This window comes from Callorhinus ursinus, unplaced genomic scaffold, assembly GCF_003265705.2.
Source record: "Callorhinus ursinus isolate GAN/ISIS: 27379988/994484 unplaced genomic scaffold, GSC_fseal_2.0 scaffold5, whole genome shotgun sequence".
Lineage (NCBI taxonomy): Eukaryota > Metazoa > Chordata > Mammalia > Carnivora > Otariidae > Callorhinus > Callorhinus ursinus.
The window spans coordinates 67415878-67443308 of NW_027397067.1; the positions used below are offsets into that span (position 1 = coordinate 67415878).

The 27431-nt window shown below is 40.7% G+C and overlaps 2 protein-coding genes and 1 non-coding gene across 5 annotated transcripts in view; 2 read left to right on the forward strand and 1 right to left on the reverse strand.

Moving 5' to 3' along the window:
• WASHC5 (WASH complex subunit 5) overlaps positions 1-6701 on the reverse strand; it is a 59878-nt gene extending 53177 nt beyond the window's left edge. For both annotated transcript variants that reach the window (XM_025871101.2, XM_025871102.2), the window contains exons 1-3: positions 6534-6701; positions 1457-1768; positions 842-987 (exon numbers count right to left, since the gene is read on the reverse strand). In XM_025871101.2, coding sequence (XP_025726886.1) covers positions 842-987; positions 1457-1642 — 332 coding nt within the window. In that variant the 5' untranslated portion in view covers positions 1643-1768; positions 6534-6701. The remainder of the gene's footprint in view (positions 1-841; positions 988-1456; positions 1769-6533) is intronic.
• A 49-nt stretch (positions 6702-6750) lies between these two features.
• NSMCE2 (NSE2 (MMS21) homolog, SMC5-SMC6 complex SUMO ligase) overlaps positions 6751-27431 on the forward strand; it is a 209579-nt gene continuing 188898 nt past the window's right edge. For both annotated transcript variants that reach the window (XM_073893199.1, XM_025871106.2), the window contains exons 1-2: positions 6751-6880; positions 10439-10609. In XM_073893199.1, coding sequence (XP_073749300.1) covers positions 10453-10609 — 157 coding nt within the window. In that variant the 5' untranslated portion in view covers positions 6751-6880; positions 10439-10452. The remainder of the gene's footprint in view (positions 6881-10438; positions 10610-27431) is intronic.
• On the forward strand, positions 24765-24900 carry LOC112823767 (U4 spliceosomal RNA). The gene has a single exon (XR_003208128.2). It is a non-coding gene; the product is annotated as a U4 spliceosomal RNA (small nuclear RNA).

Sequence of the window (27431 nt, forward strand, 5' to 3'; positions counted from 1 at the left end):
GCTAGAAATCACAGTCATTTAGGGCCACAGGTTTCTAATACCGGCTACTCCAAGTAATCCCTAGTCTTGATTTATGAATTATAAATATCTTAGGAGTAATGCTATAAAAACATGGAACAGATAATTTAAAAGCTGATGAATAGTGAACTTTCAAGGGCTGAAAGGAAGAGAATACTGTGTAGTTAGGGATAAGAAGGAAGCTACGGTTACCAATGCTATAAAAATAAGTTCCTTTCTCTCCACTTCTCATATATAAGATACTAAAATATGGTCATAAACTACAGGATTGAAAGCTGTATGACTTAATACAGAAAACAAAGTGATGGTTGCCAGAAGGGAGAGGAATGGGCTGGGGGGCGGGGGGGACATGGGCAAAGTGGGTGAAGGGGAGTGGGAGGTACAGGCTTCTAGTTACCGACTGAGTAAGTGGTGGGGGTGAAAGGTCTAGCACAGGGAATGTAGCAATGGTAGTGTGACAGCGTTGCATGGGGACAGATGGTGGCCACACTTGCAGTGAGCACAGCATAGAGTTATCAAATCACTAGGCTGTACAACTGATGCTAATGAAACTGTGCGTGTCAACAATATGTCGATGAAAACAAAAAAGAAAGCAAGCCATGACTTAGTACAAACCAAGATTATCATACTACTTCACAAGAGAAGGAAAGCATAATAAAACTCTGAAATATTTAAAGATGACTAGTGCCACAGGAAGGAAAGGACAATTATGCACGGGAGAGGCAGGAAGATTGTGCAGTAACTCAGGAAGATGCACAATTTCTGGCATGTCCCTTTCCCACTATTTACTGTCGGAATAAGTTATTGCTAAATTAATCAATACCTGTTTAAGTCTACAATATATTTATGCACACTTTGAAATGCTAAATAAAATCTGGTCACAATTTCTATGTTGTTTTCACGAAATTCTTCATCTAAATCCTGTAGCTCTGGCTTAGCTTCCAGCTTGCTTTCCCATAATTCTGGACCCTGAGAAGAAAAACACATTTATGTGAAATGGCAATAAAAGCATACTTGTGGGTAACAATTTCTAAATAGTCTTTTAAAAATTTGCTCTTATGCCTTAAAAGGGATATTGAAAATTGAAAGCAGAGCAACAGAAGGGAATGAAGATAACAGAAGCCTAGATGCAAAATCCCTTTGGAAGAAATGAATTTGAACTCTAACCATGATTAGCATGCTTTTAATGTGGGGTACTTTGTTGTGAAATACATTACACCAAAGTTATCTTTTTAAGAGTTTGATTATATTATGTTAGGGCTTCCACACAATACATTTATATTATTTTCAAGTTAGTCTGTTGATATTAAATTTGGTTAGAAACCTTTCCTCTTTAACTTTCTCCATAATTACTTCACCCTTCGGCGTCTCATGGTTCCCAGAGAAAGCATGCTTTTATAGACAATACAGTGGTAAAAATGCTATGGAGGAGGATTACCTTAAAATAGCTGAAATCAAATATGATATCTCCATATTTCTGTTGATCGGCTCGGTCTCTGTACCTGAACACTGCAGGAATAAACTCAGAAAGCCTCAAAAGTTCAGCAATGATGGCGTTGCCACAGGAAACAATCCTTAGGATCGCCTGGCCACAGAGGTTGTTCTCAGCTAGAAAGTCCAACATGGTGAGGATGATGTACTATACTCAGAGCCTGGGCAGCAGGAATGTTTCACTGGCTTCAGAGCTGGGGTCTGTAAATCATTAGATGAAACCAGGTCTGCTGACAGATCGGCTGCTCCATTAAAGAACCTGTATCCCAAAAGAAAAGCATAAAGATCTCTATTTTTAAAGGGAGTGCATGTAACATATATATAAGATTTTTCTCCCAAACTCACTAAAAAAAATTAAAACAAATAACGAGGGATGCCTGGGTGGCTCAGTCAGTTAAACGTCTGCCTTCGGCTCAGGTCATGATTCCAGGGTCCTGGGATCGAGCCCCGCATTGGGCTCCCTGCTCTGCGGGAAGCCTGCTTCTCCCTCTCCCACTCCCCCTGCTTGTGTTCCCTCTCTCACTGTCTCTCTCTGTCAAATAAATAAATAAAATCTTTAAAAAAATAAATAAAAATAAAAACGTGTTTCTCATATGTCAGGGATAGGAGGCTGTTGTTACCAAGGCTAATACATGCCTGAGAAATCTACTGAGTGACTCTAAAGTAAGGACAAATATTTCATGCTAAGCTGTGGAAAAGTTTTGATTAGAAAGGTGTCCCCGAATGGTATCATTAAAACTTATGAAAGTAAGTTTCACACCTAGCAAAATTTAGAGTAAAACTGCAACAACTATGTCCTCGTTCAAGGAACAAACCAAGAATGAGTCAAAAGTTGATTTCACCAAATTGTGACTTTGATAATACAGTATCTTGTACTTCACAGTTGACTTTCATAGCATGATCTTAGAAAAAGGTAATTTTTATAAAAAATGTTCAAGGCAGCATTCATTTCCCCAACAGCTTCTTCCAACTCTTTTGCAAATCATCTTTGGAAGTGTTAATTTTGTCATCATCTTTCTTGTATTTCTCTCCTCTAATTGTTAATTTAGCTAGGTCATCGTGGTCAACTTCATGGAAGCCTGAATTATTTTTCAACTTCATCAAGGCCTGTGTACTTCCCAAGATTTGCACTTGCATTTTGCACTGGTACTGTATTCTATCAACATGACATTAACTTTGAGAAGACCAACAAAAATAAGAATTCAACCTAACAGACCCTTTAGGACATGAATATCTGAATAAGAACTAATCTTATACATGGTCAACTCATTAAAATTTTTATGTCAATGCCAACTTTTATGTTCATATGTAATCTTCTAGCTGCAGAGACTCAAATAGTGAATGATGAAATAATGAGGACTTTGCCACACACAAAACCAGAATGTGGAAAGGCATTTGACAGGAGGGGGCTTCCTTTGCAGCCCTAGCAAAACATTACCCAACCCTTGTCTCATCTGTTCAAAGTTCGCTCATGTTAAGCTACCTAGTACAGTTATCTAGTACCTGGAAGCTTTGTATAACCCTTAACAGTTTTCTTTTTTTTCCTTCTGTAAGTCTCTTATTATTGATTCAATACTTTAAAATGTCTTAATTTCCCGGGATGCTGTTAACTCTCCAACAAGAATTTCCTCCCTCCTTTTCCTTTCTTCCTATAGAGGAGGAAACAAGCAGATCCTTATTTTCCCACCACCCCTGAAGTAGGTTAGACATGTGACTCAATTTTGACCAATTAGATGTAAGAGGAAGTCTACGGTAGACCTTATGGGAAATGTATTCCTCTTGCTACAAGGAGAGAAGCCTATGAAGAGAAATTTTTCTCTCTTTCCCCTAGCTATCCCTCTCCTTCTTGCCTTTGAATGTGGTCCAATGAACAGGTCTTGCCTGACATACAAGGTGACAAACCTAAAAGAAAAAAAGCCAAAAATCTGCAGATTGTGGTTTGGAAGGAGAGAAAGAATCTAAATTCTGGGTGATGTTACTGACTCACTAATTCAACTGTGGCACTACTTACCTCTGTAATCCTTGTAAGATGAACTGTTTTATCTGCTGCTAGTTGGCTTTTGGATTCTTTACAGGTGGAAGCATTCCTATTGATATAGATTCATTCATTCAACAAATATGTACCCAGTCCTACTGTATGTCAAGTACTGTTTTAGGACCTGAGGGTACTGCAGAACAAAACTAAGTTCTTGCTCTCATAAAGCCTGCATACTATTAGGAGTGGGGAACAGATAATAAATAAATGCATTATGTATCAGGCTGTGATCATTGCTGTGAAGAAAAAGCATGATAAAGAGATGGAGTGTGTGTGTGTGCTGTTTTACATAGTTTGTGAAAGCCTCTCTGATAAGATATTTGAGCAGGGACCAGAAGGAAGTGAGGAAGCAAGCAATAAGGGTATTTGAGTGTGGTTAGCAGCCTCTAGGACAGTCCCTGATGACCTCCATCTCCTTGTTCATGCCCTGTGTGGGCCCCTTTCCTTGAGTGTGACTTACTGACTCCTAAGGAACAGAATAAGGTAGATGTGAAAGATACGACTTCTGAGATTAGATCACAAAAAAAATGGTGACTTTTGACTGGGGCACCCTCCCTAGCTTGTTTGTTCTGAAAGAAGGAAGCTGTCATGTTGTGAGAGAGCCCTGTGATGAGGGAGGGAGAGGCCTGCCAACAACCACTTGAATGAGCTTGAATATGGATCCCCGCCAACCCCAGTTGAGCCTTCAGATAAGACGACAGCTTCTATTCACAGCCAGACTACAACCTCCCAAGAGCCCCTGAGCCAAAGGCACTTAGCTAAGCCACATTATGGATTCCGACCACAGAAACTATAAGCCAATAGATGTTTTTTATTTTTGTTTTTGTTTTTTTTTTCTTAAGCCACTACATCTTGGGGTAGTTTGTTATTTTACAATCGATAATGATCTGGGAGAAGGGCATTCAGGCAGGGTTTACAAGTAAATGCAAAAGCCCTAGGGCAGCAGTGTGCTAAATGTGCTTAAGGAATAGGCAAGTGGCTGATGTGGCTGAAGCAGATAATTTCATTTCATTTTTTTTAAGTAAACTCTACCCCCAACGTGGGGCTCAAACTCACCCCAAGATCAACAGCCACATGCTCTATTATCTGAACTAGCCAGGCACCCCAATTTCATTCCATTTTTTTTGCACTGAAATAGTCTGGCTGGGAAAATGAGACAAGGGAAGGGGGAAAATAATGGCAAATGGGGAAAAAAAAAAGTCACTGAAGTCCTCTGAAGACACAGGTCTAAGCAGGATGAAACTCCAGACACAACTGTAAGGCAAGCAAGCTATGTTTAACGGGTGTAAACTGCTACCGTATTTTGGATCCCAATATAGGATAGACAGTGCGACCAGGGAGAAAATATCTTAAAGCAAAACAACATAACCTGCCTTCTTCCCCTCCCCTCCCCAAAAAAAGGATGAACAGATTCACTCAGCACCTGCATGCAGACAGTCAGGTTAGCTTAGGCCTGGGATAATGACATAAGTCAAGACTTTTTTGTGTGTTATTTAATTTAAATATTTAAACCTCTTATTTTAATCCTTAAATCCTTACACTGTAGGCAACATTCAAAATATTATTTGGTTAGAGTATTTGGTAGATACCCCATTGTTGGTTGAAAAACTTGCCCTGAAGAACAGAACCTAAGAACCAACATTAAAAATGTCTAATCATGTTGCAGTGATCTCAGAATTCGGTGGCTTTATAGAAGGTGCTAAGACTTAGTTGAAATTTAAAAATAACAATCACTCTAGAACGAGGTGCAGATAAACACTGTAGAAGAACCTAAATTAAATCATCCATTTAGTGGTTCTTTTGGTGCTAGAGATGAAGAAAATTCACGAAGACCAGTTTTTCTCAGTATAGACACTATTACTACCAGGCATGAAATGAAACCAGAAATCCCACTCAATTTCCCACTTTTCTTTACAGGCACCCCAAAAAGTAGCTGTAACTTATTTTAAAGAATTTGTTATGGAACATAGGTTTTCAGTTTGGAAAATAACCCTAGACAAAAGACAACATGTTTCAAGAATGCAGCATGGCATCATACCAATTACCCAAAAGTACAGAATCTGAAGGAAATTAAATTGTCTTGGGACAAATCACTGTGTGCCCTACTCAGAGGACAAAAGAAGACAGGTCTATTTTTATCCTTTCATAAAACCTCAAGTTCCATAAAGGAAGCACTGGTCTCCACTTATCCATTATCAGGAACAAAATGCAATGGTTGTTGATCAAGATATAAGTGACTGACAACTCTCTTCCAGAAAAGTTCTGAAACAAGCCTGATCACTCTAGTCCCATTCATAAATCCTGGAAAAGACAGGAGAGGGAAAAACGGAAGGTGTTTCTGGTTGTGGGCAGGGGCAGTAAGACCTCTCCCTCCCTTCTCATGACCCCATCACCTACGTTGGAGGAAACCCGTTCCAACTATGTTGGGATCAGAAGATCCGGCTCCATTACGGGCTCTGTGACTTGGTTTATGTTTTCAGCCATGCCCATAAACCAGTCAGGACCCTCGGAACTGTTTTCCGAAATGCAAAGAACTTCGGCACCAGCATGACACAGGTGAGGGAATTAAGGTGCACAGGGGAACAATGACTTGCTCAAACTCACAGCCGACGGCAGAACTAGAATTCAAACCCGGGTCCATCAGACTCTAAAAGCCCTCGCCAAACGCTCCGTTTTCTCGAGAGTAAATGGAGGAATAACACTGTCTACCCAGCACGGCTCCTGGAAACGTGGAATGATCAGATGAGGGCCAAGCAGCTGAGTATCACTTCCCAAAGCGCCCGGATAGCGTGGAAAATCATTTCCACCTAACTGGAGATGGAGAGCCTGGACTGCAGCCCCGCCACTGGAGGGCCCTCAGTTCGCCAAGCCAGGCTCCCCCTCCAGACCGCACCCCACGCCACAGACACCCCTTCGGCCCGCGCGGCCCGGCCCGGGGCTGGGGAGGGGCAGAGGGTTGGGCGGAGAGCGCATCCCGCCCCAAACTCACCTGTCACCCGGGCCGCGCCACGGCGCACGTGTGGGGCCGGCGATCGCGGGCGAGGTCGGCACCCGGGTCCCCACCCCTTCCTCTCCGCACGGGTGCCCCCTCTATCCGCAGCCCCCGATCGCCAGCCGACGGGACCCCAGCTTCCGCCTCTGGCTCTCCTGGCGGTCACATGACCAGAGGGGCGGGGAGCGGGGCGGGGCGTCATGTGACCGCTGGCGGGCGACTGCTGATGACGCCCGAGCCCGCGCTCGCAGTTTCAGCGACTGGGGAAGGGAGTTGAGGAAGGAGTTGGGGTCCGAGTGTGGGCAGTCCGGGTGCAGCCAGACCGAGCTGGGTCGGGCATCCAGGTAAGGCGGAAGCGGGGGGTGGCGACGGCGAGGGTGGCGGGAGGTGTCGCCTCCCTCTCGGACTCTCCGCGGGTGCCCTGAGCTGGGGTCTGTCCGCCTGGGCTGTGGTCCTGGCTCTTTGCACGTCGAGCAGTGAGGCTCGGGCAGGCTGCCTCCCTCCCTGAGACGCCGTCTCTCCATCCTTCGACCCGAGTGGGGAAAAGTTCACGAATTCTTGATGCAGATTAATCTGGTTTGAGCTGTCTTTAAAAGCAGGGCCTCGGACAGGTCGTTCAAATAAGCTCTCTGGGCCTCAGTTTTCCTTTTCTCTTCTATAAATGGTTGTGAACCTTAGCGATAATGAGAATGAAGCTCCAGGGCAGCAGTTTATGGCGCACTGTAGGGGACCTCGGAAAGGTGGTTGCTGTTTTTGTTGTGACTCTCCTCAGTTCTTTATTGATCGCCTGTTTTGCATGAGGAGCTGTTTTCTGTGCTGTGGAACATGTCAGAGGGTAGTTTAAGCTGCTCGCAGGGTAAAGGAGTGACAGCCAGCCATGTGAACAAATAGTTGTGATTAGTTTTATAAAGAAGTGTATGCGTATGTGTGTTTGAGGGAGAGAGAGGGATCGTAGTAGCATGAGGGAGGGGACAAGCAATTGCTTGTCCGGATCAGAGAAGGTTTCATAAAGATGTATCCTTGCATCTTGAAGAAGGAGATACAGCTCTGCGTGGACTTGTACAGGCCCCCCTGATTTGAAGGAGATTCAGCATAATGTCTATAAATTGTTTGCTCTTTGCCTCTCACCGTCCTCTGCAGAAAGATGAGAGAGGGAAACAGTAATAACTGGTCCTGCCTGAAGCCAGTCTTAGCCCTGCTGGGGTCTGAATATGTGTGTCTTTCCGCTTCCCCCATTCATATGTTGAAATGCTAGTACCAGTGTGATGATATTAGGAAGTGGGGTGTTTGAGAGGTGCTTAGGTCATGAGGGTGGAGCCCTCTTGAATGGAATTAGTGCCTTTATGGAAGAGGCTCCTGAGAGCTCCCTTGCACCTTCTACTGGGTGAAGACAGAGTGAGAAGGCAAGGGGCCTATGAACCAGGAAGAGGGCCTTCACCAGAACTTGACCTGCTGGCACCTTGGTCTTGGACTTCCCAGCCTCCAGAACTGTTGAGAGATAAGTTTCTCTTGTTTATAAGCTACCCAATCTGGTATTCTGTTACAGCGGCCAGAATGGCCTAAGACAAGGCCTGTTAGGGGAGGCAAAATAACATGCCTGGGAAAAACTCAGGAAACCTTCTTTTAAACTTTCTTGGAAACCATAGATAGGTACAGGGAACAAAGAGATGATTATTACTGGGGAAGGCTCCAAGAGGAGGTAGATTTAAACCAAGGTTTCTCAACAACTGCACGATTGACAGTTTGGGCCAGATGATGCTTTGGGGAAGGGGGTGTCCTGTGAATTATGAACTTAGCTGTACTTAGTAGGAGAAAGAGGGAAAAGTGCGTCTACTCCATGTATTCCCTTTGCTTCTCAATCTGAATCTTCTCCCTGGAAATACTCCAGAATTACAGAAGGAAGGTTTTTCCCAAGGTCTCTGCAAATGTAGAATTTCATTAGAGTAATGTGAATTTTGCATGCACATAATAAGGGTAGCTATTATGTGGTAGACACTCTCCACTTAGCTTGGATTATATTAGTCTTTATATACATTGTGTGTTTTGTCAGCTCCAGCTGCTATTAAAAAATAGCGTAGACTGGAGGCTTAAGCAGCAGAAATTTATTTTCACAGTTTTGGAGACTAGAAGTCAGAGATTGGGGTGCTAGCATTGTTGGATACTGATAAGGGCTCTTTCTGGCTCTCAGTCAGCCCCCCTTCTTGCGATGTCCTCACGTGGTGGAGAGAGAGAACTGAGTTGTCTCTTACTCTTCTAATAAGGACACTAATCCCTTCCTGAGGGCTCTTCCCTCAGGGCATCTACACCTAATTATCTCCCAAAGGCCTCATCTCCAAATACCATCACAATGGGGGTTAGGCTCTCAACATAAAATTTGGGGGGAGATGCAGTTATCTCAGTGTTCTCCGTACTTGTTTGATTCTAAGAATCACCTGGGGCAATACATAAAAATACGGGTTTCCTCGTAGTGTCCACCAGGGGCTCTGGTTCAGTAGATCTGAGATAGTACCTATATATAAATCTATATTTTTAATAAGCATTTCAGCTGATTCTTAAAATCAGACAAGTTTTAGAAAACTATAACATTTAATGCTGTGAGATAGATACAATTATTTCCTTTTTACATGAGGGCAGACTGAAGATAGAGAAGGTAAGCAACTTAACCAGGGTTGTGCAATTTTAAATGGCATGGATGGGACAGAATTTCCAGGCATCTTTGTCCAGTGTCCATTCTCTCAAGCACTACTCTGTATTGTTGCTTATAGTGTTGTAACGATGACTTAAAATTTGTTTTTGTGTTGTAACGATGACTTAAAATTTGTTTTTATTTGTTTTTATTTTTTTTTTTTTAAGATTTTATTTTATTTGACAGAGAGAGCACAAGCAGAGGGAGAGAGAGGGAGAAGCAGGCTCCCTGCTGAGCAAGGAGCCCGATGTGGGACTCGATCCCAGGACCCTAGGATCATGACCCGGGCCGAAGGCAGCCGCTTAACCGACTGAGCCACCCAGGCGTCCCAAAGATGACTTAAAATTTGCTTCCACTTTAAAGATTTATGTGCTGGGCATTATTCTGAGTGTTTTATTATATACTTTATCTCATTCAGTTCTTACAGTAATCCTTGAGGTTGGCACTGGATGATTCCAATTTTAGGAAGGAAAAAATGAAACACTAAGAGGTTAAATAATTTGCCTGAAGTCATTCAGTTACTTAAGTGACAAAATCAGGCTTTGAACTCAGATAGTCTGGTTCTAGAAGCTGTATGCTTGACCCTTACTCCATATCGCCCCCATATTTTACTCTCTAATGTAGAGAAATTCTGCTTTTACTGACAGAGTCTGGGATCTAACCAAGTCTGTAAATCTGTTAGAATCCAGAGGACTGTCAGGAATATATACAATATGTATATATAATATGTATTTTTTATTTATATTTATATATTTACAGTTTTCAGAATTCAGTATGCATATATGTCAGGAAAGTTAAAAAACTACAGGTTTCGAAGTTCTCCCTATTAAACTATTTTATCATTACTATTTTCAGTTTTTAGAAAAATGCATCATACAAGTAGTCTACTTTTTCTAACCCCTTTATGTTTTAGGTTTTTAAGAACTGTGCTGTTGTTGAATTCTTCAGAGAACTAAGGAACGTTTTGAAAGAGGGTATTCTCTCTCCTTTGAAAAATGCAGACACTTAGCTTCCCTGTGTATCGAGTGCATCTGTGTTTGGTGGCCCAGATAACAGCACGATGCTTTGGTGTCCCCTCCAGGGATATAGAATGTATATAATAGTGTGGCACTTGTGGGCTATTAGATACTCATATGGATGTTTATGGCAGTGTTATTTTCCTATGCAGTTATTATTCTGACTCCTAAATATTATTTCATTGTGTTTGAAAACTTAGGTAATAATTTCAAGATGCCCGGACGTTCCAGTTCCAGTTCAGGTTCAACTGGTTTTATATCCTTCAGTGGTATAGAATCTGCTCTCTCCTCTTTGAAAGACTTCCAGTCCTGTATCAGCTCTGGAATGGAAACAGCTTCTAGTGTTGCCTTTGATCTCGTGGAAACTCAGAGTAAGTAACAATTAAAACTTAATTCTTTTCTGTCCACTTTGGGATGACCCTGTATGGACGCATTACTCTAGGGATGTGAGATACTGCTCACCTTTCAGGTGTTCTTGGGACGGTCATTTCATCCCTCTGGGCATCGGTTTTCTCATCTTTGTCCTACATATACCACATAACAATGTACTGAGGATGAAATGAGCTTGACTCATTCGTGTGTCTTCAGATAGTTATGTGCCAGTAGAAACTGCACTAGAAATTTACAGGCTGAAACATGAAGGTTCCTGATCTCAAGGAGCATACAATCTAAAGTATGTGACATTTGTGAACTGTGAACTGAAAGGTATGCAAATGCATTAATATAAAGTTATAATAAAGTCATTTTGCAATAGTCTAACTCTGTTCATTCTTGATTACTTGGTAGACAAACTAAGCTTATGCTAGGGATACGGGCAAAGGAAGGCCTCTTCTAAAATAGAAGGATTCAACTTTGATGAACTTTATCAACATTTTTCAATCAGAAGATTTGGAAAACTGTTAATTTGCTTTCTTTGGATTAGGCTTGTTTTTATTTTATATTATATATGGAGGGAGGGGAGCAACAGTATTTTTGTGTCATTTTTAATATCACTGCTTTTCAGCGATTTGATTGTGATGTGTCCTTGTGTGATTTTGTTTATTCCGTCTAGTGTTCTTTAAGCTTTATGGATTTGTGGGCCTGTAGTTTTGATCAAATTTAGAAAAATTTCTGCCACTATTTCTTTTTTTTAAATTTATTTTGAGAGAGAGAGAGAGAGAGAGACAGTGCGTGGGCAAGCAGGGGGAGGAGTAGAGGGAGAGCGAGAATCTCAAGCCGACTCCATGCTGAGCGCAGAGCCCTACACAGGGCTTGATCCCACGAACCTGGGATCATGACCTGAGCCAAAATCAAGAGTCGGATACTTAACTGACTGAGGCACGCAGGCGCCCCTGCCCATATTTCTTCAGATAATTTTTTCATCCCTCTTCTTCTGGGACTCTAATTATATGTATATTAGACAGCTTGATAATGTCCTATAAGTCACTGAGGCTTGGTTGATTTTTTTTTAAGGTCTTTTTTTCTGTCTGGCTTTAGTTTTTTGTTTTTTGTTTTTTTTAAGATTTTATTTATTTATTTGACAGAGACACAGCAAGAGAGGGAATGCAAGCAGGGGGAGTGGGAGAGGGAGAAGCAGGCTTCCTGCCTGCCGAGCAGGGAGCCCGACCCGGGGCTCGATCCCAGGACCCTGGGAGCATGACCTGAGCCGAAGGCCGATGCCCAACGACTGAGGCACCCAGGCGCCCTGGCTTTAGTTTTAATAGTGTCTGTTGCTATGTCTTCAGGTTCATTGGTCTTGTCTTCTGCAGTCTCTGTTAATTTTGTGCAATGAATTTTAAATTTCAAATACTGGATTTTTCAACTCTAGACATAAAAAAGAATTAAACGGAATCTTCTGTCTTCTATTTCTCTTCATTATGTTCAGGTTTTCCTCTGTATTCTTGAGTATACGGAGCATAGCTGTTTTAATATCCTTGTCTGCTAATTCTGTCATTCCTGTCGCTGCTTCTTCACATTGATACTATGTTGTTGAGTGTTTGGATTTTGTTGTCTTCCAATCAAGAATTATGGCGTTTGTTTTGGCAGGCATCAAAGTAATTTGTGGATTAGGCTAATCCTTTCCAGGCTTGTTAAACTTTGTTAGTGCAGGTCAAGTTAGTGTCAATTTATTTTAGGGCCAATTTAGCCTGGTTAGAAAGCTTGGCCTTTCTGCATCTCTGTCGATTGCCCAGAGGGTTCTGTGAGATGGCTCTAGTGCTGGAGGGAATTCGAAGGTCTCCCGGTGTTGTGTGAATTCTGGGAATTGTTCACTTTACAGCCCCCAGCAATTGTTTCTCAGCGGTTTAGGATTGAGGAGATCTCTGCAGATCCCTAGAGTACTGTTTCTGCATAGCCCCGTCCTGGTGCTCTGTCTTGAAAACCTCTGATGCCTTAGTTTCCCGGAACTCCAGCCTCACCTTGGTCCTTCAAGACTTTCGTTCTCTGCTTGGCTTCTTCCTCTCTTGTGCAGGGAGGCAGGCGACTGCAGGACTTACCTGACTTGTTTGTCCCTTTCTGCGGGGCTCACGGTTCTGCTCTGCCTGTGGTCCCGCTGTCTGAAAGCAGCTGTCTCATATTTTGTCCAGCTTTCTGGTCCTCACTGCAGGATGGCGAATTCCATACCAGTTGTTCATTCGTGGCCAGCAGCAGAAGTCACCCATAATTTTTAGTGGGTAACCTCGCAAGGTCTTAACCCTCCCCAGCCTGATCTGTAGTCTATTTTTGGATCTTTGGCTTTGGCTTTGGTAGGTGACCTGGATAAAAGTCGTAATAAAATCTTCAACCATAAGAGAGAAGAGCTGTTTTAAGAAAAAAGAAAAAGAAGAAGATAGCAGGAGAGGAAGAATGAAGGGGAGTAAGTCAGAGGGGGAGACGAACCAGGAGAGATGATGGACTCTGAAAAACAAACTGAGGTTTCTGGAGGGGAGGAGGGTGGGGGGATGGGTTAGCCTGGTGATGGGTATTGAGGAGGGCACATTCTGCATGGAGCACTGGGTGTTATGAACAAACAATGAATCATGGAACAGTACACCAAAACAAATTATGTAATATATGGTGATTAACATAACAATAAAAAAATTTAAAAAAAAAGAAGAGCTGGAGTATAAACCAGTTGACTGTGTTGTTGGACAGCAGTGAATGGATTGGGAGAAATTAAAGTGCAGAAGAGCATGTGGGAAAGTCCATGAATCCTCCTCATAGCAGAACTATTCCCTTTTCCTCTTAGACTTGTAAGATTAGCACCCTTTCTGTTTACCTTTTGGGTTCCCCAGTTTCATCGCAAATTAAAATGAGGTTTGTTGGAAGAGGTGGTAGTGATCACTTAGGTATCATTTTCTCACTTTGTACTGTATATCTCTTGTTGCTATATTATTAAATTGTTGGTAAAGGGGATTCTTGTTCCCAAGTACTTGGAAGGGGGTGATGTGTATTGTTTTGGTATATTCCTGTACCAGGTTGCTGGTACTATTAACTTCTAGCTCATTTGAAATGATCACCTTTCCCTGTGTTATGTTATAGTGTGTGGTGTCCAAGCAATAGACTCTTACTGCCACCATGTCTATTTTTTTCTCTAAATGTGTTGGTATTCTGGGAATACTTACTTTCTTATTTACCTAATTGCAAAATGATATTTGTTGCATTAGGAGATTTTTCAAGTAGCTGGGGCTTATTTTTCAGATTTTTAAATTTATCATATACTCTTCTGCTTTCTGAGGCAGAAGTACTGACTTAATTTACCAAAATTGTTGTTGTAATTATCATCTTTAAGCAGTTAAATTTTCAGAAGCCCTTTAAGTTTAAATAAAATTGAGGAATGGCCCTGTTCTAAAATGTTAATATACCTCCTGCTGTGGCCTCTTCTTATGCCTCCATGCCAGTAAAGGAAGGTTTGAAAAGAACAGTTGTTGTTTTTAAGATTTTTTTTAAATTTTTAAATTTTTTATTAGAGAGAGAGAGAGCACAAGCAGGGGGAGCGGCAGGCAGAGGGAGAGGGAGAAGCAGGCTTCCCGCTGAGCAGGGAGCGCGATGTGGGGCTCGATCCCAGGACCCTGGGATCATGACCTGAGCTGAAGTAGACGCTTAACGACTGAGCCACCCAGGCGCCCCATCCCTACCTCTTTTTTTTTTTTTTTTTTTTTTTTTGACAGAGACAGGAGAGTGGGAACACAAGCAGGGGGAGTGGGAGAGGGAGAAGCAGGCTTCCCGCAGAGCAGAGAGCCCCTGGGATCACGACCTGAGCCGAAGGCAGACGCCCAACAACTGAGCCACCCAGGCGCCCCCCTACCTCTTTTTAAAATGCATTTTTTTAATTAGAATGAGTACAAGCAGGGGGAATGGCAGGCAGAGGGAGAGGGAGAAGCAGGCTCCCCGCTCAGCAGGGAGCCCGACATGGGGCTCAATCCCAGGATCCTGGGATTATGACCCGAGCCGAAGGCAGACGCTTAACCGTCTGAGTCACCCAGGCGCCCCAGAAAAGAGCAGTTTTTCAGAAACTCATCCTTTTAAGGGCAGTTGCTCTTAAAAGGTTAGAATTAAATAGTTGGTCTCTGTATATTTAAAGTAATATTTTTAAAGTACAAAATCAAAACTAATCAATAGAGTCAAGTCTTTGAACTTCCTTTATATACTTAAGCCACTTGTATTCATGTCTGTGATGTTACCTGTCACGCTAGAGGCTTGGGTTTGCAAGGCCAGCTTTTCACAGTTGATTTTTTCCCCTCCTAAGTGATAGGTTTGCAGCTTGAGCCACAGAGTAAGGGATGGCACTTAATTGTGATGATGTGGAAGTGGCCATACTGATCTCTTGATCTAATTTTTTTTTTTTACTTCAAATATGTGACTCTTTAATTTTGAGTAAATAGATACTTATTAAAATTCAGTTTTTTTTTTCAAAGAAGGGCATACTCTAAAGCTGAATTTAAAGATTTAATTATTTGTTTGAGGGGGAAGGGGTGGAGGGAAAGAAGAAGCAGGCTCCTCACTGAGCTGGGAGACGGATGCGGGGCTCAATCCCAGGACCCTGAGATCATGACCTGAGCTGAAGGCAGACGCTTAATGGACTGAGCCACCCAGGTGCCCCCTATAAGGCTGAATTTAAAGAAATGCAAACTTGTAGATAGATTATGGGACTGCTCTTACTGAACCCTAGGTGTTTTGAGTTCCTATTAGATAAACAAGTTCTCCTTTTAAGACCTAAATAGAAAATAAACAATTTAGCAAGGCTTCATCAGATCTGCTTTTCTCCTGATTATTTTGTAACATAATTGCACAGAGCAGATATATACAGTGGACTTTTCTGTGGCATCTATTTTCATTAGGGTAGATGATTCTTAATTTAAAAAATCACCAATATTCAGGGCGCCTGGGTGGCTCAGCTGGTTAAGCATCCAACTCTTGATCTCGTCTCAGGTCATGATCTCGGGTCTTGGGATCCAGCCCCACGCCAGGCTCTGCACTCATTGGGGAGTCTGCTTGAGGATTGTCTCTCTCCCTCTCCCCCTCTTCCAGCTTGTGTGTGTGCTCTCCCTCTCTCTATCTCTATCTCGAATAATAAATGTTTAAAAAAAGAAATATCTTGGGGTTCCTAGGTGGCTCAATTGGTTGAGTGTCTGCCTTTGGCTCAGGTCATGATTCCAGGGTCCTGGGATCGAGTCCCACATTGGGCTACAGGGGAGCCTGCTCTTCCCTCTCCCTCTGCTCGTTGTGCTCTCTGTCTCTTACTTACTCTGTCTCTCAAATAAAGAAATAAAATCTTAAAAAAATTAAAAGAAATCTTAAAAATCAATATTCTACCTCCTTGGCTTTTCATGTGTTAGATGAGCCCCACCCCCACTTAAGATACAGTAACATGCCATATCCTGATATCCTGAAACCAGTTAATCTTTTTTCTTTGTTTCATGGAGTGTTTTTGCATTTATATTGTATTTTGCTTTGTTAATGTGTCTGATCTTCCCTTTGAACCTGGTCTCCTGGGGCAGAGACCTCAGAGCTCATCTCACATTTTCAGAGGCTTAATGTTCATCAGGTGTTGAATGTATATAAATTAGTAAGTATCTTTGAAGACTCTTCTCCAAAGAGAGATATTTGGATCCACTATATAGAAAATTAGAAATTGAGCACTTCTGTTAATTTGTAAACCTAATTTTTTTAAGACTGCATTTAAATTTTGTGTAAGAGCTAATTAATCCAGTGGTTCTCAAACCTGAGGGTGCCTCAGAACCACTTAGAGGGCTTGTTAAAACAGAGATTGCGGGACCCCACCACCAGAGTTTCAGTAGGTCTGATGAGCCCACGAATTTGCAATTCTAACAAGTTACCAGGTGATGCTGATGTTGGTGCTGCTGATCCACCACAGCCAGACTTTGAGAACCCTGATCTAATCATCATTTCCTTTTTGGCAGGAAACATACACCACTAGGTGGCACCAGAATACTTCTTATGAGGTAGCCGTCGGGCTTAGGGACGCTGTTGAATGCAGACTTAGATTGTGCAAAAGGAACAGTCACTAAATTGTTGAAATTTTGTAGCCTAGAGCCCGAGTTAGTCCATATATCTAAGAACACAAGCATATGTTGACTGCATCAGACCAGAGAAACTGTGGGGCTATTAAGGTGACATTTTAAGATGAACTTTTCCAGGAATGAGGAATAACCAACCGCATATCTCCACTACCTTCGTTTTCAAAAATGCAGGTTACTCATTTTCATTTATTAGTGATAGATGTAGACCCTGTCACAAGGTAGAAATAAACACCGCAGCTTTATTATTTATTATTCTAAGTTACTGGATCTTGATTTTTGTTGTTGATTACATTTAAAAACTACTCTAAAAAGGCTTACACATTCTTTTCACATAAATAGGTCATTTTGTCCTTCGACTAGAGGGCTAATTGTGTTTGGGACAGCTTTAGGAGGTTAAAAGGGGGGACATGCGCTTTCCCTTTCCTACCGGCTTCCTCGGGTAGAAAGTTGAGTCGTTTCCTTTTTAAGAGCTGGGCGAGGAAATTCTGGGCAGTTGTGTGCCTTGCCTCACCTCTTGTGGCTGTCATTCTCACCCCATAAATTTCCAACCATCCAGATTTTCTTTCTTCCACTGACTGTAACAACCTGAAAGTTGGCATGGTTTCTCCACATGATGGAATGTGTGGAAGTCATTGCTCGCTCTGCTCTCCTGCTTGCTAAGCTCTCCTGTTCACAATGGGATGTCACTTTCTGATACAGTCTGTGAGTCATAGTTTAGTTTTTGAAGTAGAATATGTATAGTATCTGAATACCGTCTGGGTTTCTAGGCTCTTGAGAATAATCTTTCTGCTGATTCTGTTTTTTTTATCTTTGGAGCAAAGGCATGAGTTAGGTTTTCGTGACCTAATAGGCTATGAAAATGACTAATACAGAAGAAACTGAGTAGGAATCACTCGATCAGATTTAAAAATTAGACTAGCATTTTATCGTGTATCTTTTGATCATTGGAAAGAAGGCTAGTTTAATGTTAGGCAAAGATGACAACTCAAAGCACAAGTAGAACAGACTTTAGGATCCATTTTGAAACATCAGTTTCCTTTTTAGAAAATAAAATTTTGTCTGGTGGTAAGCCGAAAGGAGCTTTTATTAGTTTGGTGATTAACCACTGAAATCAGTTTATTTTAAAGATTTTATTTATTTATTTGAGAGAGAGAATGAGAGAGAGAGCACGAGATGGGGGAGGGTCAGAGGGGGAAGCAGACTCCCCTCTGAGCCAGGACCCCTATGCGGGACTCCATCTGGGAACTGCGGGATCATGACCTGAGCCAAAGGCAGATGCTTAGCCGACTGAGCCACCCAGGCGCCCCAAAATCAGTTTGATTATTTTAGAGAGGATTATTTTTTTCATTCAGGCCTATATCTGCTCTCTGTACTTTACAACTGAAATTATATATTTGTGTTTTACATAAATGTAAAGTGTTATTTATATACTGCAGCACTGTCCAATAAAAATATAGTGTGAGCCACATGTGCAATTTAAATTTTTCTGTTATCCTCGTTACAAAAGGTAAGAAAGAGAATTTAATTTTAGTATTATTTAATCCCACATGTCTAAAATATGATTTCAACATGTAATCAGTATAAAAATTGAGTGATTTTTATTTTTTTTCCTGTACTCAAGTTCAGAATCCTGCAGTCCATGTCAGTCTGACCAGCCACATTTCATATGCTTAATAACCTCATGTGGCAGATGGCTGCCAGAATAGACAGCAGCAGGTATCAGAGGAGAGCAAGAATCTGTAAGGGTAGTCACATCAACTAGTTTTGCAGCTTTGTAGTAGTTTTGGTGACTATTCACATCAAACCAGTTAGTAAAACGAGATAATACCATTTATTGATTTTTTTTTTTTTTGTACTTGTCACTCCCCTAACCTCTGGTATGATTGGTATTTTAAGTTTTCCCCCAAGTTGTTTAACCAGCTTAAAATTACTTACTTCTGGGGATCCTATTAATATTTGATGCTGTTTGAAATGTCATATGCTGATTTGACTCCATTCCTACAGTACTTTGATATTTTGTAACTGAAGTGGTAAATTAGTTTCTTATGGTATTGGGCAAGCCAGAAAGGTCAAGCCTCTTAACTTCAGCAGCCAGAATACTCTAGTTGCTGTAAACAATTAAGCCTGTCAGCAATTGACCTTGGAAATGCTAATTTGCTTGTCCCTGGGTGCTGCTTCCAGAGGCAGGCTTTCTCTTCTGGGATGGGAGTTAAAAAACTCAAGTGTGGAGAAGTACTAGCTAGAACACTGGGGCTAGCTCCACCCACACCTGCTTTTTGCTTCGTTTTTGCCTGTTACCAAGTTACAAGAGGAGTGTTCCTTGCAAGAATTTCTTTGAAGGCCTTGTAGAATTATGTCTAGACTGACATTGAGAGGGAGCTTCATTGACCTTTGGCTCTACCCTTCCCCATCATTCTATGGCACCATTTGTTGTAATGATGGTTGATTAAGAATGATTTCATCACAGTTTCATTATATTTCTTAATATTGAAGGCAACTTTTATCAACCCCTTTGCGTTTGTATTTATTACTGCTGTTGTAGTGTCAGATCCAGAAGAAGGTAAGGTAAGGAGAAATAAATGTTGGTTGGAAAAGTTACACCCAGGGAGAAGTTATAGGCAGTATTCAGTAGATAGAATATTTATAAAATCCAGAGTTACTGTTTCTAAACTGGTGGTGGTAGCAGCGGTGGCTTTTGCTTTAAGACAAAGATTTAGGTTTCCTTTTCTTTGGCGCAGTGCTCAGGCAAAGTGATTTTTCTCCCTTTACTGTACAATGCTGATTCAAAACAGTTATTTGAGTTTGGTTGGTTTTCACTTTTCTTAGGTCACTTTATGTTGATCAGTCACCAATTATTTATTGGCCCATGCCCTCAAGAAGCTAATAATTGAGTTAGCAGATTAGACAAATATATGTAAAGATAAGGAGAACTTCATAGTAGTAAATGATTTGTTCTAAATGAGATTATGAGCCTGTCTGTCCCATTCATGACTTTTTACATTATGACCTAGCAGCCTGATTTTATATCCAGTAGGCATAAGTCTTTTGTAGGCTATACTTATTAGGCAACTTAATAATAGTGGACACAGTGCTTTCTGTGTGCCGGCCATGCTCTAAATGCCTTATGGGTATTCATTCATTTAATCTTCACAACAATGCTATAGTGTAGGTAGGTAACGTAATTCATTACTCTTCAACATATGAGTACACTGAGCCTTGAGGTTGACCAAGGACCATGTACCATTCTCTGAAAGGGTTATTTTATCACAATAACCTATTTCAGTTTGGAAATACACATTTTAATTATTTCCTCCTTGTATATTCTCAATCCATTGTTCTTGTCTGACTTTCCCCTTCTCAATTGCAGTAAGCTTTGAGAGAAGTCCTCTTACCTGCTCAAGTATTGCCTATGCCTGTGATCATTGTAGAGACAGCCCTTTTGCTGAGCACTGTCACCATTGTACCTGAAGATGAGAGTTTCTCATTAAAACAATTTGGAGAGTCCATTCTGTGCTATTCTCATTATTGACTTATAAGGTTTCCTTGCTGAGCTTACCAAAAAAAAAAAAAAAGAAAAGTTTTTCCTAGGATTGTATTTATAAATCTTAATGACCATGAATTGTCTCTAGATCATTCTTGTTTGATCATGTCTTGGGCTATGACCAAAGCATCTGGCATTTACTGTCTGCAGATAGTAGCTATTAACTTCTGTGCCCATTTTAAACCATAGAGCATAGTTTACAAGAATGTTCACGATGTCACCGGCTACACCCCTCTGTGCACTTGGCATACACCAGTCAGAGAGACTGGATTTAGCTCCACGAGGGTGTGCTCTGTCAGGCCTCCTTGCCTGTGTTCACAGGACTTCCTCTCCTTGTTGACTGCTGAGAAGGCACCTATTCAGTCTTCCAGGGGCAAGCCTACGTATTCTCTTCTGTCTGCAGATACTCTTCTCCCACCCGGACCAAACTGATCTCTTTTTTGGTTTCTCTGTGTTGGCCAAGCATTCATCCTTCAAAACAATAGAGCACTTCTTTGCATTTAATTATTTATAAAGTCTATATTCCTACCACTAGATATGGGAGTTTGAAAAAGTCAGTTAAGAACATCCTGTTTCCCAATCAAGTTTTGGCTTTCTGTCTGTGTTTCAGCTACCCCGTTCTGCCGTAAACGGTACTAAAAGAATGCGTGTTGACCAGTTGCAGGCTACACTTTACTGACCCTTGGTGGAGACAGCAGTCACACTGTGATAGTCTCTTTTCATCTATATGAGGTTAAGAATGGGTTAAATTTTACACAATCAAAACATAGAAGTGATACCTTAAAAGGGATTGTGGAGAGGACCGCAGAAATGTTCTTGCAAATAACTTTTTTTCTACCAGTAATTTGTTAAATTACTGGTAGAAAATAATTTCTGGTTTCACATAAAAGAGCATAATGTGAGCCTTGACAGCTTCTATATCAAGCTTCTATATCTATATCATGTGAAAATTCTTACTTGTAAAGGTTTTTGAGGCCTGCATGTCCATATCAAAGTGCATAATTATATTTTAATTTTCTCCTTTCCAAGAGCCATTTGTGTTTTTTGAAGTTAGTCCCACAAGTATTTATTAAGTACCTATTATCGGACAAACACTATGCCAGGAATACAAAGATAGGAAGATACCCTCAACAAATTTCTAGATCTTGTTACAGATATTTTCTTTCTTAATAATCCCATGAAAGTGAAGTAGATGTTTGACAGATGAGAGAGCTGAAGCTCAGGGGGCTTAAGGGGTGTGCCTGAAGTCACAAAGTTTGGTTTAACTCAAATCAAGACAGCTTCTGCTATGTGCACCTGTGCATACACGCATGCACAGACACACACACTCACTCATTCTTGTGTATGCCCTCATGTCCTCTGCCAGTCCTAGTTGCCTTTATCGGTCTTAGGTTTGGTGCCATGAATAAAGAATCCCTCATTATGGGATGCAGTTATGCTGTAATGAAATTTATTTCAGCAACTTAGGGTTTACCACCTTAAATTCACCTTAATGGGATTTTACTCATGCTAACCTAGTTTCTTTTTAATCCCTCCCAGTTAGTCACTCCTCTGATCTCCATTAGCTGTTTTATCCTTTTGTTTGGTGACTTTTTAAAAATAACAGCTTTATTGAGATATAATTCATATACCATATAATTCAAGCATTTAAAGTGTATAACTTAGTGTTTTTTAATATATATACAGATACTTGATTTATTCAATTTTAGAACATCTTCATCACCTCTAGCTGTCACCTATCTGTTCCTCCCCATTTTCCTCAGCCCTAAAGGAGCCACTGCTACTTTCTTCCTCCACAGATTTGCCCATTCTGGACATTTACTGTAAATGTAATCATATGTGACCTTTGTGACTGGCTTCAGTCACTTAACGTGATGTTTTCAAGGTTCATCCATGTTGAAGCATGTATTGGTACTTCATCCCTTTTTACTACCAAATAGTATTCTACTGTATGGATATAGCACATTTCATATATGCACCCATCCATTGATGAATATTGGATTGTTAGTAATAATTATCTGGATATTATTAAGAAATGCTGCTGTGAACATTTGTGTATAAGTTGGTATCTCATTGTGAGTTTGATTTGCATTTCCCTGGTGACTAATCATGTGGAGCATCTTCTGTACTTATTGGCCACTTGTATATCTTCTTTGGAGAAATGCCTATTCAGATTCAGCGCCCATTTTCAAATTGAGTTATTTCTGTTTGTAGTTTTGAGTTGTAAATGTTCTTTATATGTTCTAGATATAAGTTTATTATCAAATACATGATTTGCAAAATTTTTTCCCATTCTTTGGATTGTCTTTTTATTTTCTTGGTAGTTTTGAAGCATAGAAGTTTTTAATTTTGATGAAGTCCAATTATCTACTTTTTCTTTTGTTGCTTGTGGTTTAGGTATCAAACCTCTAAGGACCCATTTCCAAATCAAAGGTCATGCAAATTTATCCCTATTTTCTTTTCTAAGAATTTTGTAGTTTTAGCTCTTACATTTAGATCATTTTGAGTTAATGTATGGTGTGAGGTAAGGGTCCAGTTTCGTTCTTTTGCATGTGGCTGTCCAGTTGTCCCAGCACCATTCTTTCCCCCATTGCATGATCTTGGTACTTTGATGGAATTCTGTATACCTATCTTTATGCCAGTATCACGCTTGTCTTGGCCATTGCTTTGTAGTAAGTTTTGAAATCAGAAAGTGTAGTCCTCAAATATTGTTCTTTTTAAAGATTGTTTTGGGTATTTGGTGTATCTTGTACTTCTGTATGAATTTTAGGATCAGCATGTCAATTTCTACAAAGAAACCGGCTAGGATTCTGATAGGGTTGCATGGAATTGTAGATCAATTACTGCCTTAACAATATTAGGCCTTTTGATCCATGACCGTAGGAGTTTTTTTACATTTATTTATATCTTTAATTTCTTTCAACAGTGTGTTCAGAGTATCAATATTACACTTCTTTTGCTAATTTCAAAACATTTTACTTTTTTGATGCTACTGTAAATGTAATTGTTTTCTTAATTTTTTCAGATTGTTTATTATAATTAAATGCACTTGATTTTATATGTTGATTTTTTATCTTGCAACCTTGCTGAATTCATTTAATAGTTCCAAAATTTTTTTTAGTGGATTCCTTAGGATTTCCTATATACAACATTGTGTCATCTGAGGGTGGATATAGTTTTATTTTTTTCTTTCCAATCCTTTTACCTTTTGTTTATTTTTCTTACCTAATTACCCTGGCTAGAACCTGCAGTATGATGTTAACTAGAAGTAGCAAGAATGGACATCCTCATCTTGTTCCTGATCTTAGGGCAAAAGCATCCTGTCTTTTCATCAAGCATAACGTTTGCCAGAGAAATCCCTTCCTCCTGCAGTGTCCGTCCAGCACCCTCTATTGAGAAGGCTTAACATTAGGCTCACTGTAAGGAGAAATGCTTAAAGCAGTTTCATTCATTATCACAGAGTATTTATCAAAAGATGAATTTTGAGCTGAAAGGCAATAACTTGATTCCCTGGCACAGCACACAAATAAGCAAGTGGAATAAAGCTTTAAAGGTGCTATGAAAGAAACCTGTGTTGGGAAACAAGGGTGGGGGGGACCGGGGAGTTAGTAGTCCATTCTAGCTGAAGACTTTCAGGAGAAATTTCATACAGGAGACATTGACAAAAACCAACTTAAAGTGTAAAACTTCACGGTCAGGATGGGGAGTGGCACCACGAGTGTGTATAGGGAAGGGTAGGCATTATCTCCCTAATAGGAAAAAAAAAGTGCCATTTATGATAGGTTTAAGAAGCAGAAATGTGTCCTAGTTTTAGAAAATTAGTATAGGATTTAATTTCAAGCAAAGAGGATCAGAGTTCATGTGGGACGGTCTAAAATAGACATTTAAACCAGTTAACAAAGAGAGATTATGTAATGTGTTACATAGAAGAAGCAATTTTTGTCAGTGTTCTCTGTTCTCTTGAAATAGAGTCTTCCAGAGTTTCTTTGTAGTTTTGGAATTTTTTAAGTTTGAAAGAATTACCCTGTATCTGCCTTTTCTTTGTTTTCTCAATGCCAAACTTAGGATAGTATCTGGATCTTGACTGGAACTTAAAAATAATGAAATTGGTAGTGTTGTTACCTGTAACTTGTTTCTAATTTTATAATTTCTAGAGTGCACTAGGCACCTGTGTTTAGATGCTTAATAATTGCAAAGCAGAATACAAATAGTTGTTCCTATAAGAAACCCTGCAGGTTTCACACATCAAATTCCTGTAATACCTAGGAACCTCTTAGACCCAAATCATGTGATAGATGACCATGCAAGGTGTAAGAGGTATCGCAAATGCTCAGCTGTGAAGCAGTTTCTTTCCTTTTCCTCTTTCATTTTTTGGCTAACTGATCCTATGTTCCAGTAGTTTACTTTTCACTCAGATGTTTAACAAATATTTACATATTCACTCCCAGGATACTGGTTTTGCTTCTCATCCTTACCACTCTTGGCAGCTTTGCGCAGTGGCAGTATCGTAGCCAATGAGGTTTATCCGAGGCGCGATTATTGCTAATTGAAAACTTACCACTCTTGGCCATATCATCAGTGGGGGAACCTGTCAAAATATAAGCATAATTCTTTACATAATCTGCCCCTCACATTTTAATATAGTTACAGCACAGGGAGAGCAAGTGACTGCTTATGTGAACAGAGATTTTAATATACTTTTGTTCTGTATTTCATGGTTTTGGTTGGTCCCCAGTTGTGTACCATAGGAAGAGATTTCTCAAAAGAACCTTGGGAAAATATATTTGATTCCATCTGTTAGAGTTTAACAGGTGACTGATTTAACATCTCTTTTTCATTAAGAACAATTTTAAATCTACATCTGGAAAAGAAAAGAAATGAAGTGTAAAATATAGGACAGATGTGTATACGTTTTTTACAGGTATTATATATTTCTCATGTGCTATAGTAACTGTTCTACAATGATGGCTCCTCGCAAGTCCTCCCATCACTGTACTTGCATGGTGTTGCTCACATCAAGATACGGAGCTTATTGGGGTAATTTGTTAAGTACCAATAGATGAAATTGGTACCAAGAATGGGATTTCAACCCATGTTGACATATGCTCATATTGCTGTGAAAGAAACTACCTTAACACTTAATGTTTTAAAACCACAAACTTTTTTTTTAATATCTAACGATTCAGTGGGTTGACTGAACTGGGCTGGGAGGCTCTTCCACTCCAAGTGATATCAGTTAAGATGGTGGCCATTTGGGGGGCTCACCTGGGTTGAAACTTGCAAGGCGGTTACATGGTTGGCAGTTGGTACTGACTGTTGACTGGATACTCAACTGGAATTGTTGATCAGAGTCTGAGGATTCTGCTTCATGTGGTTTGGGTTCCTCCCAGCATAGCAGCTGTTTTAAGATGGAGCAGAAACTGCCAGACCTGTTAAAACCTGGGCTCAGAAGTTCTAGAACATCACTTCCAATGTATTCAATTACTCAAATCCATCACAGGGCTAGCCTCAATTCATGCATAAAGTAAATAGAGCCTATCACTGAGGAGGTAGCATTCATATAGAGATCAAAGAATTAATACTACCTGTACTAAGTATTGGAAATACAGTGGTGACTAAAATAGACATGGTGACTGGGTACTGAACAGAGCCTGGAGAGAATTAGGAATGGATCAGAATGGGGTGGTAGGCTCTCGTAAGTCAAATTAAGGCGTTTAGACTTTAGGGCAGTGAGAAGCTATTAAAAAGTTTTAAAAATAGGAATAAGATAGTTTATATTTTGTATTAATTCTATGGCTATGATACGGAGAATGGCTTCCTAGGAATGAGTGTAGAGTTAGGCCACCCAGTTGGGAGGCTGTTGCAGTCAGTCCTCTGGCATTAGATGATAGTGACTTGGGCTTAGACCAGGAAGGTGACATGGGTGATGAGAAGTAGATTCCCTTTTTGTTTTAAGATTGTATTATTTATTAGAGTATGCGAGTGCATTCACTCAGGCAGGGGGAGGGGCAGAGGGAGGAGAGAGAGATCTCAAGCAGACTCCACAGAGCACGGAGCCTGACACGAGGCTCGATCTCATGACCCTGAGATCATGACCTGAGCTGAAATCAAGAGTCGGATGCTTAACTGACTGAGTCATCCAGGCATCCTGAAAAGTAGTCAGATTCTTTTGTTTTTTTTTTTTCAAAAATTTTTTTAAGATTTATTTGAGAGAGAGAGAGAGAGAGCACCAGCAGGGGAGGAGCACACGGGTGAGGGAGAAGCAGGCTCCCCGCTGAGCAGGGAGCCTGATGGAGGTCTTAATCCCGGGACTCTGGGATCATGAACTGAGCTGAAGGCAGACGCTTAACCAACTGAGCCACCCGGGCACCCCAAGTAGTCAGATTCTTAAGAGACAAAGGAGAAATAATTAATGCAACTCGATTTATTGAATATGAAAATTGAGGGAAAGGAAGAAATCAGTGATGGTATTCAAATTTCTGTCTTAAACATCCATGTTAATAGAGGCTCCCACTATCCACCATCCATTTACTTACCCTTTTCACCCCAGTTATATATAAGACAGTTTCAGAATTTAATATTAACCTGTACCTCCGTGACAAACAACTTCATCGGCTAGTATGCAGTGCTTAGGTACACGTCTTTGTACCTTTAGTCTTACAGTTTTCACTCAAAACCCTGTGTAAGGTTACTTAGGTCAGTGAGTTAACTTTTCAGTGAGGTTAACTCAAACATTTGTAATACAGTTAAATTCCTTTGTCATAGTCTGCATTCTGTCCTCCATCCCCTGATCCCTGATTGTTGCTTTGTTGTTCATATTGTTTGGTATACATCAAAGTTCTTTTTTTTTTTTTAAAGGTTTTTATTTATTTATTGAGAGAGAGAGTATGATAGAGAGCATGAGAGGGAGAAACAAACTCCCTGCTGAGCCGGGAGCCCGATGCGGGACTCGATCCCAGGACTCCAGGATCATGACCTGAGCCGAAGGCAGTCGCTTAACCAACTGAGCCACGCAGGCGCCCCATGTTTGGTATACATTAAAGTTCTTTGTGAGGTAAATTTATATGGGTTTTGACACTTTGCAATCTCTTTTTGAAAATGTGTCCTGTACTGAGGACAGGCTGACAACTGGCACTGTCCTGAGGACGGGCT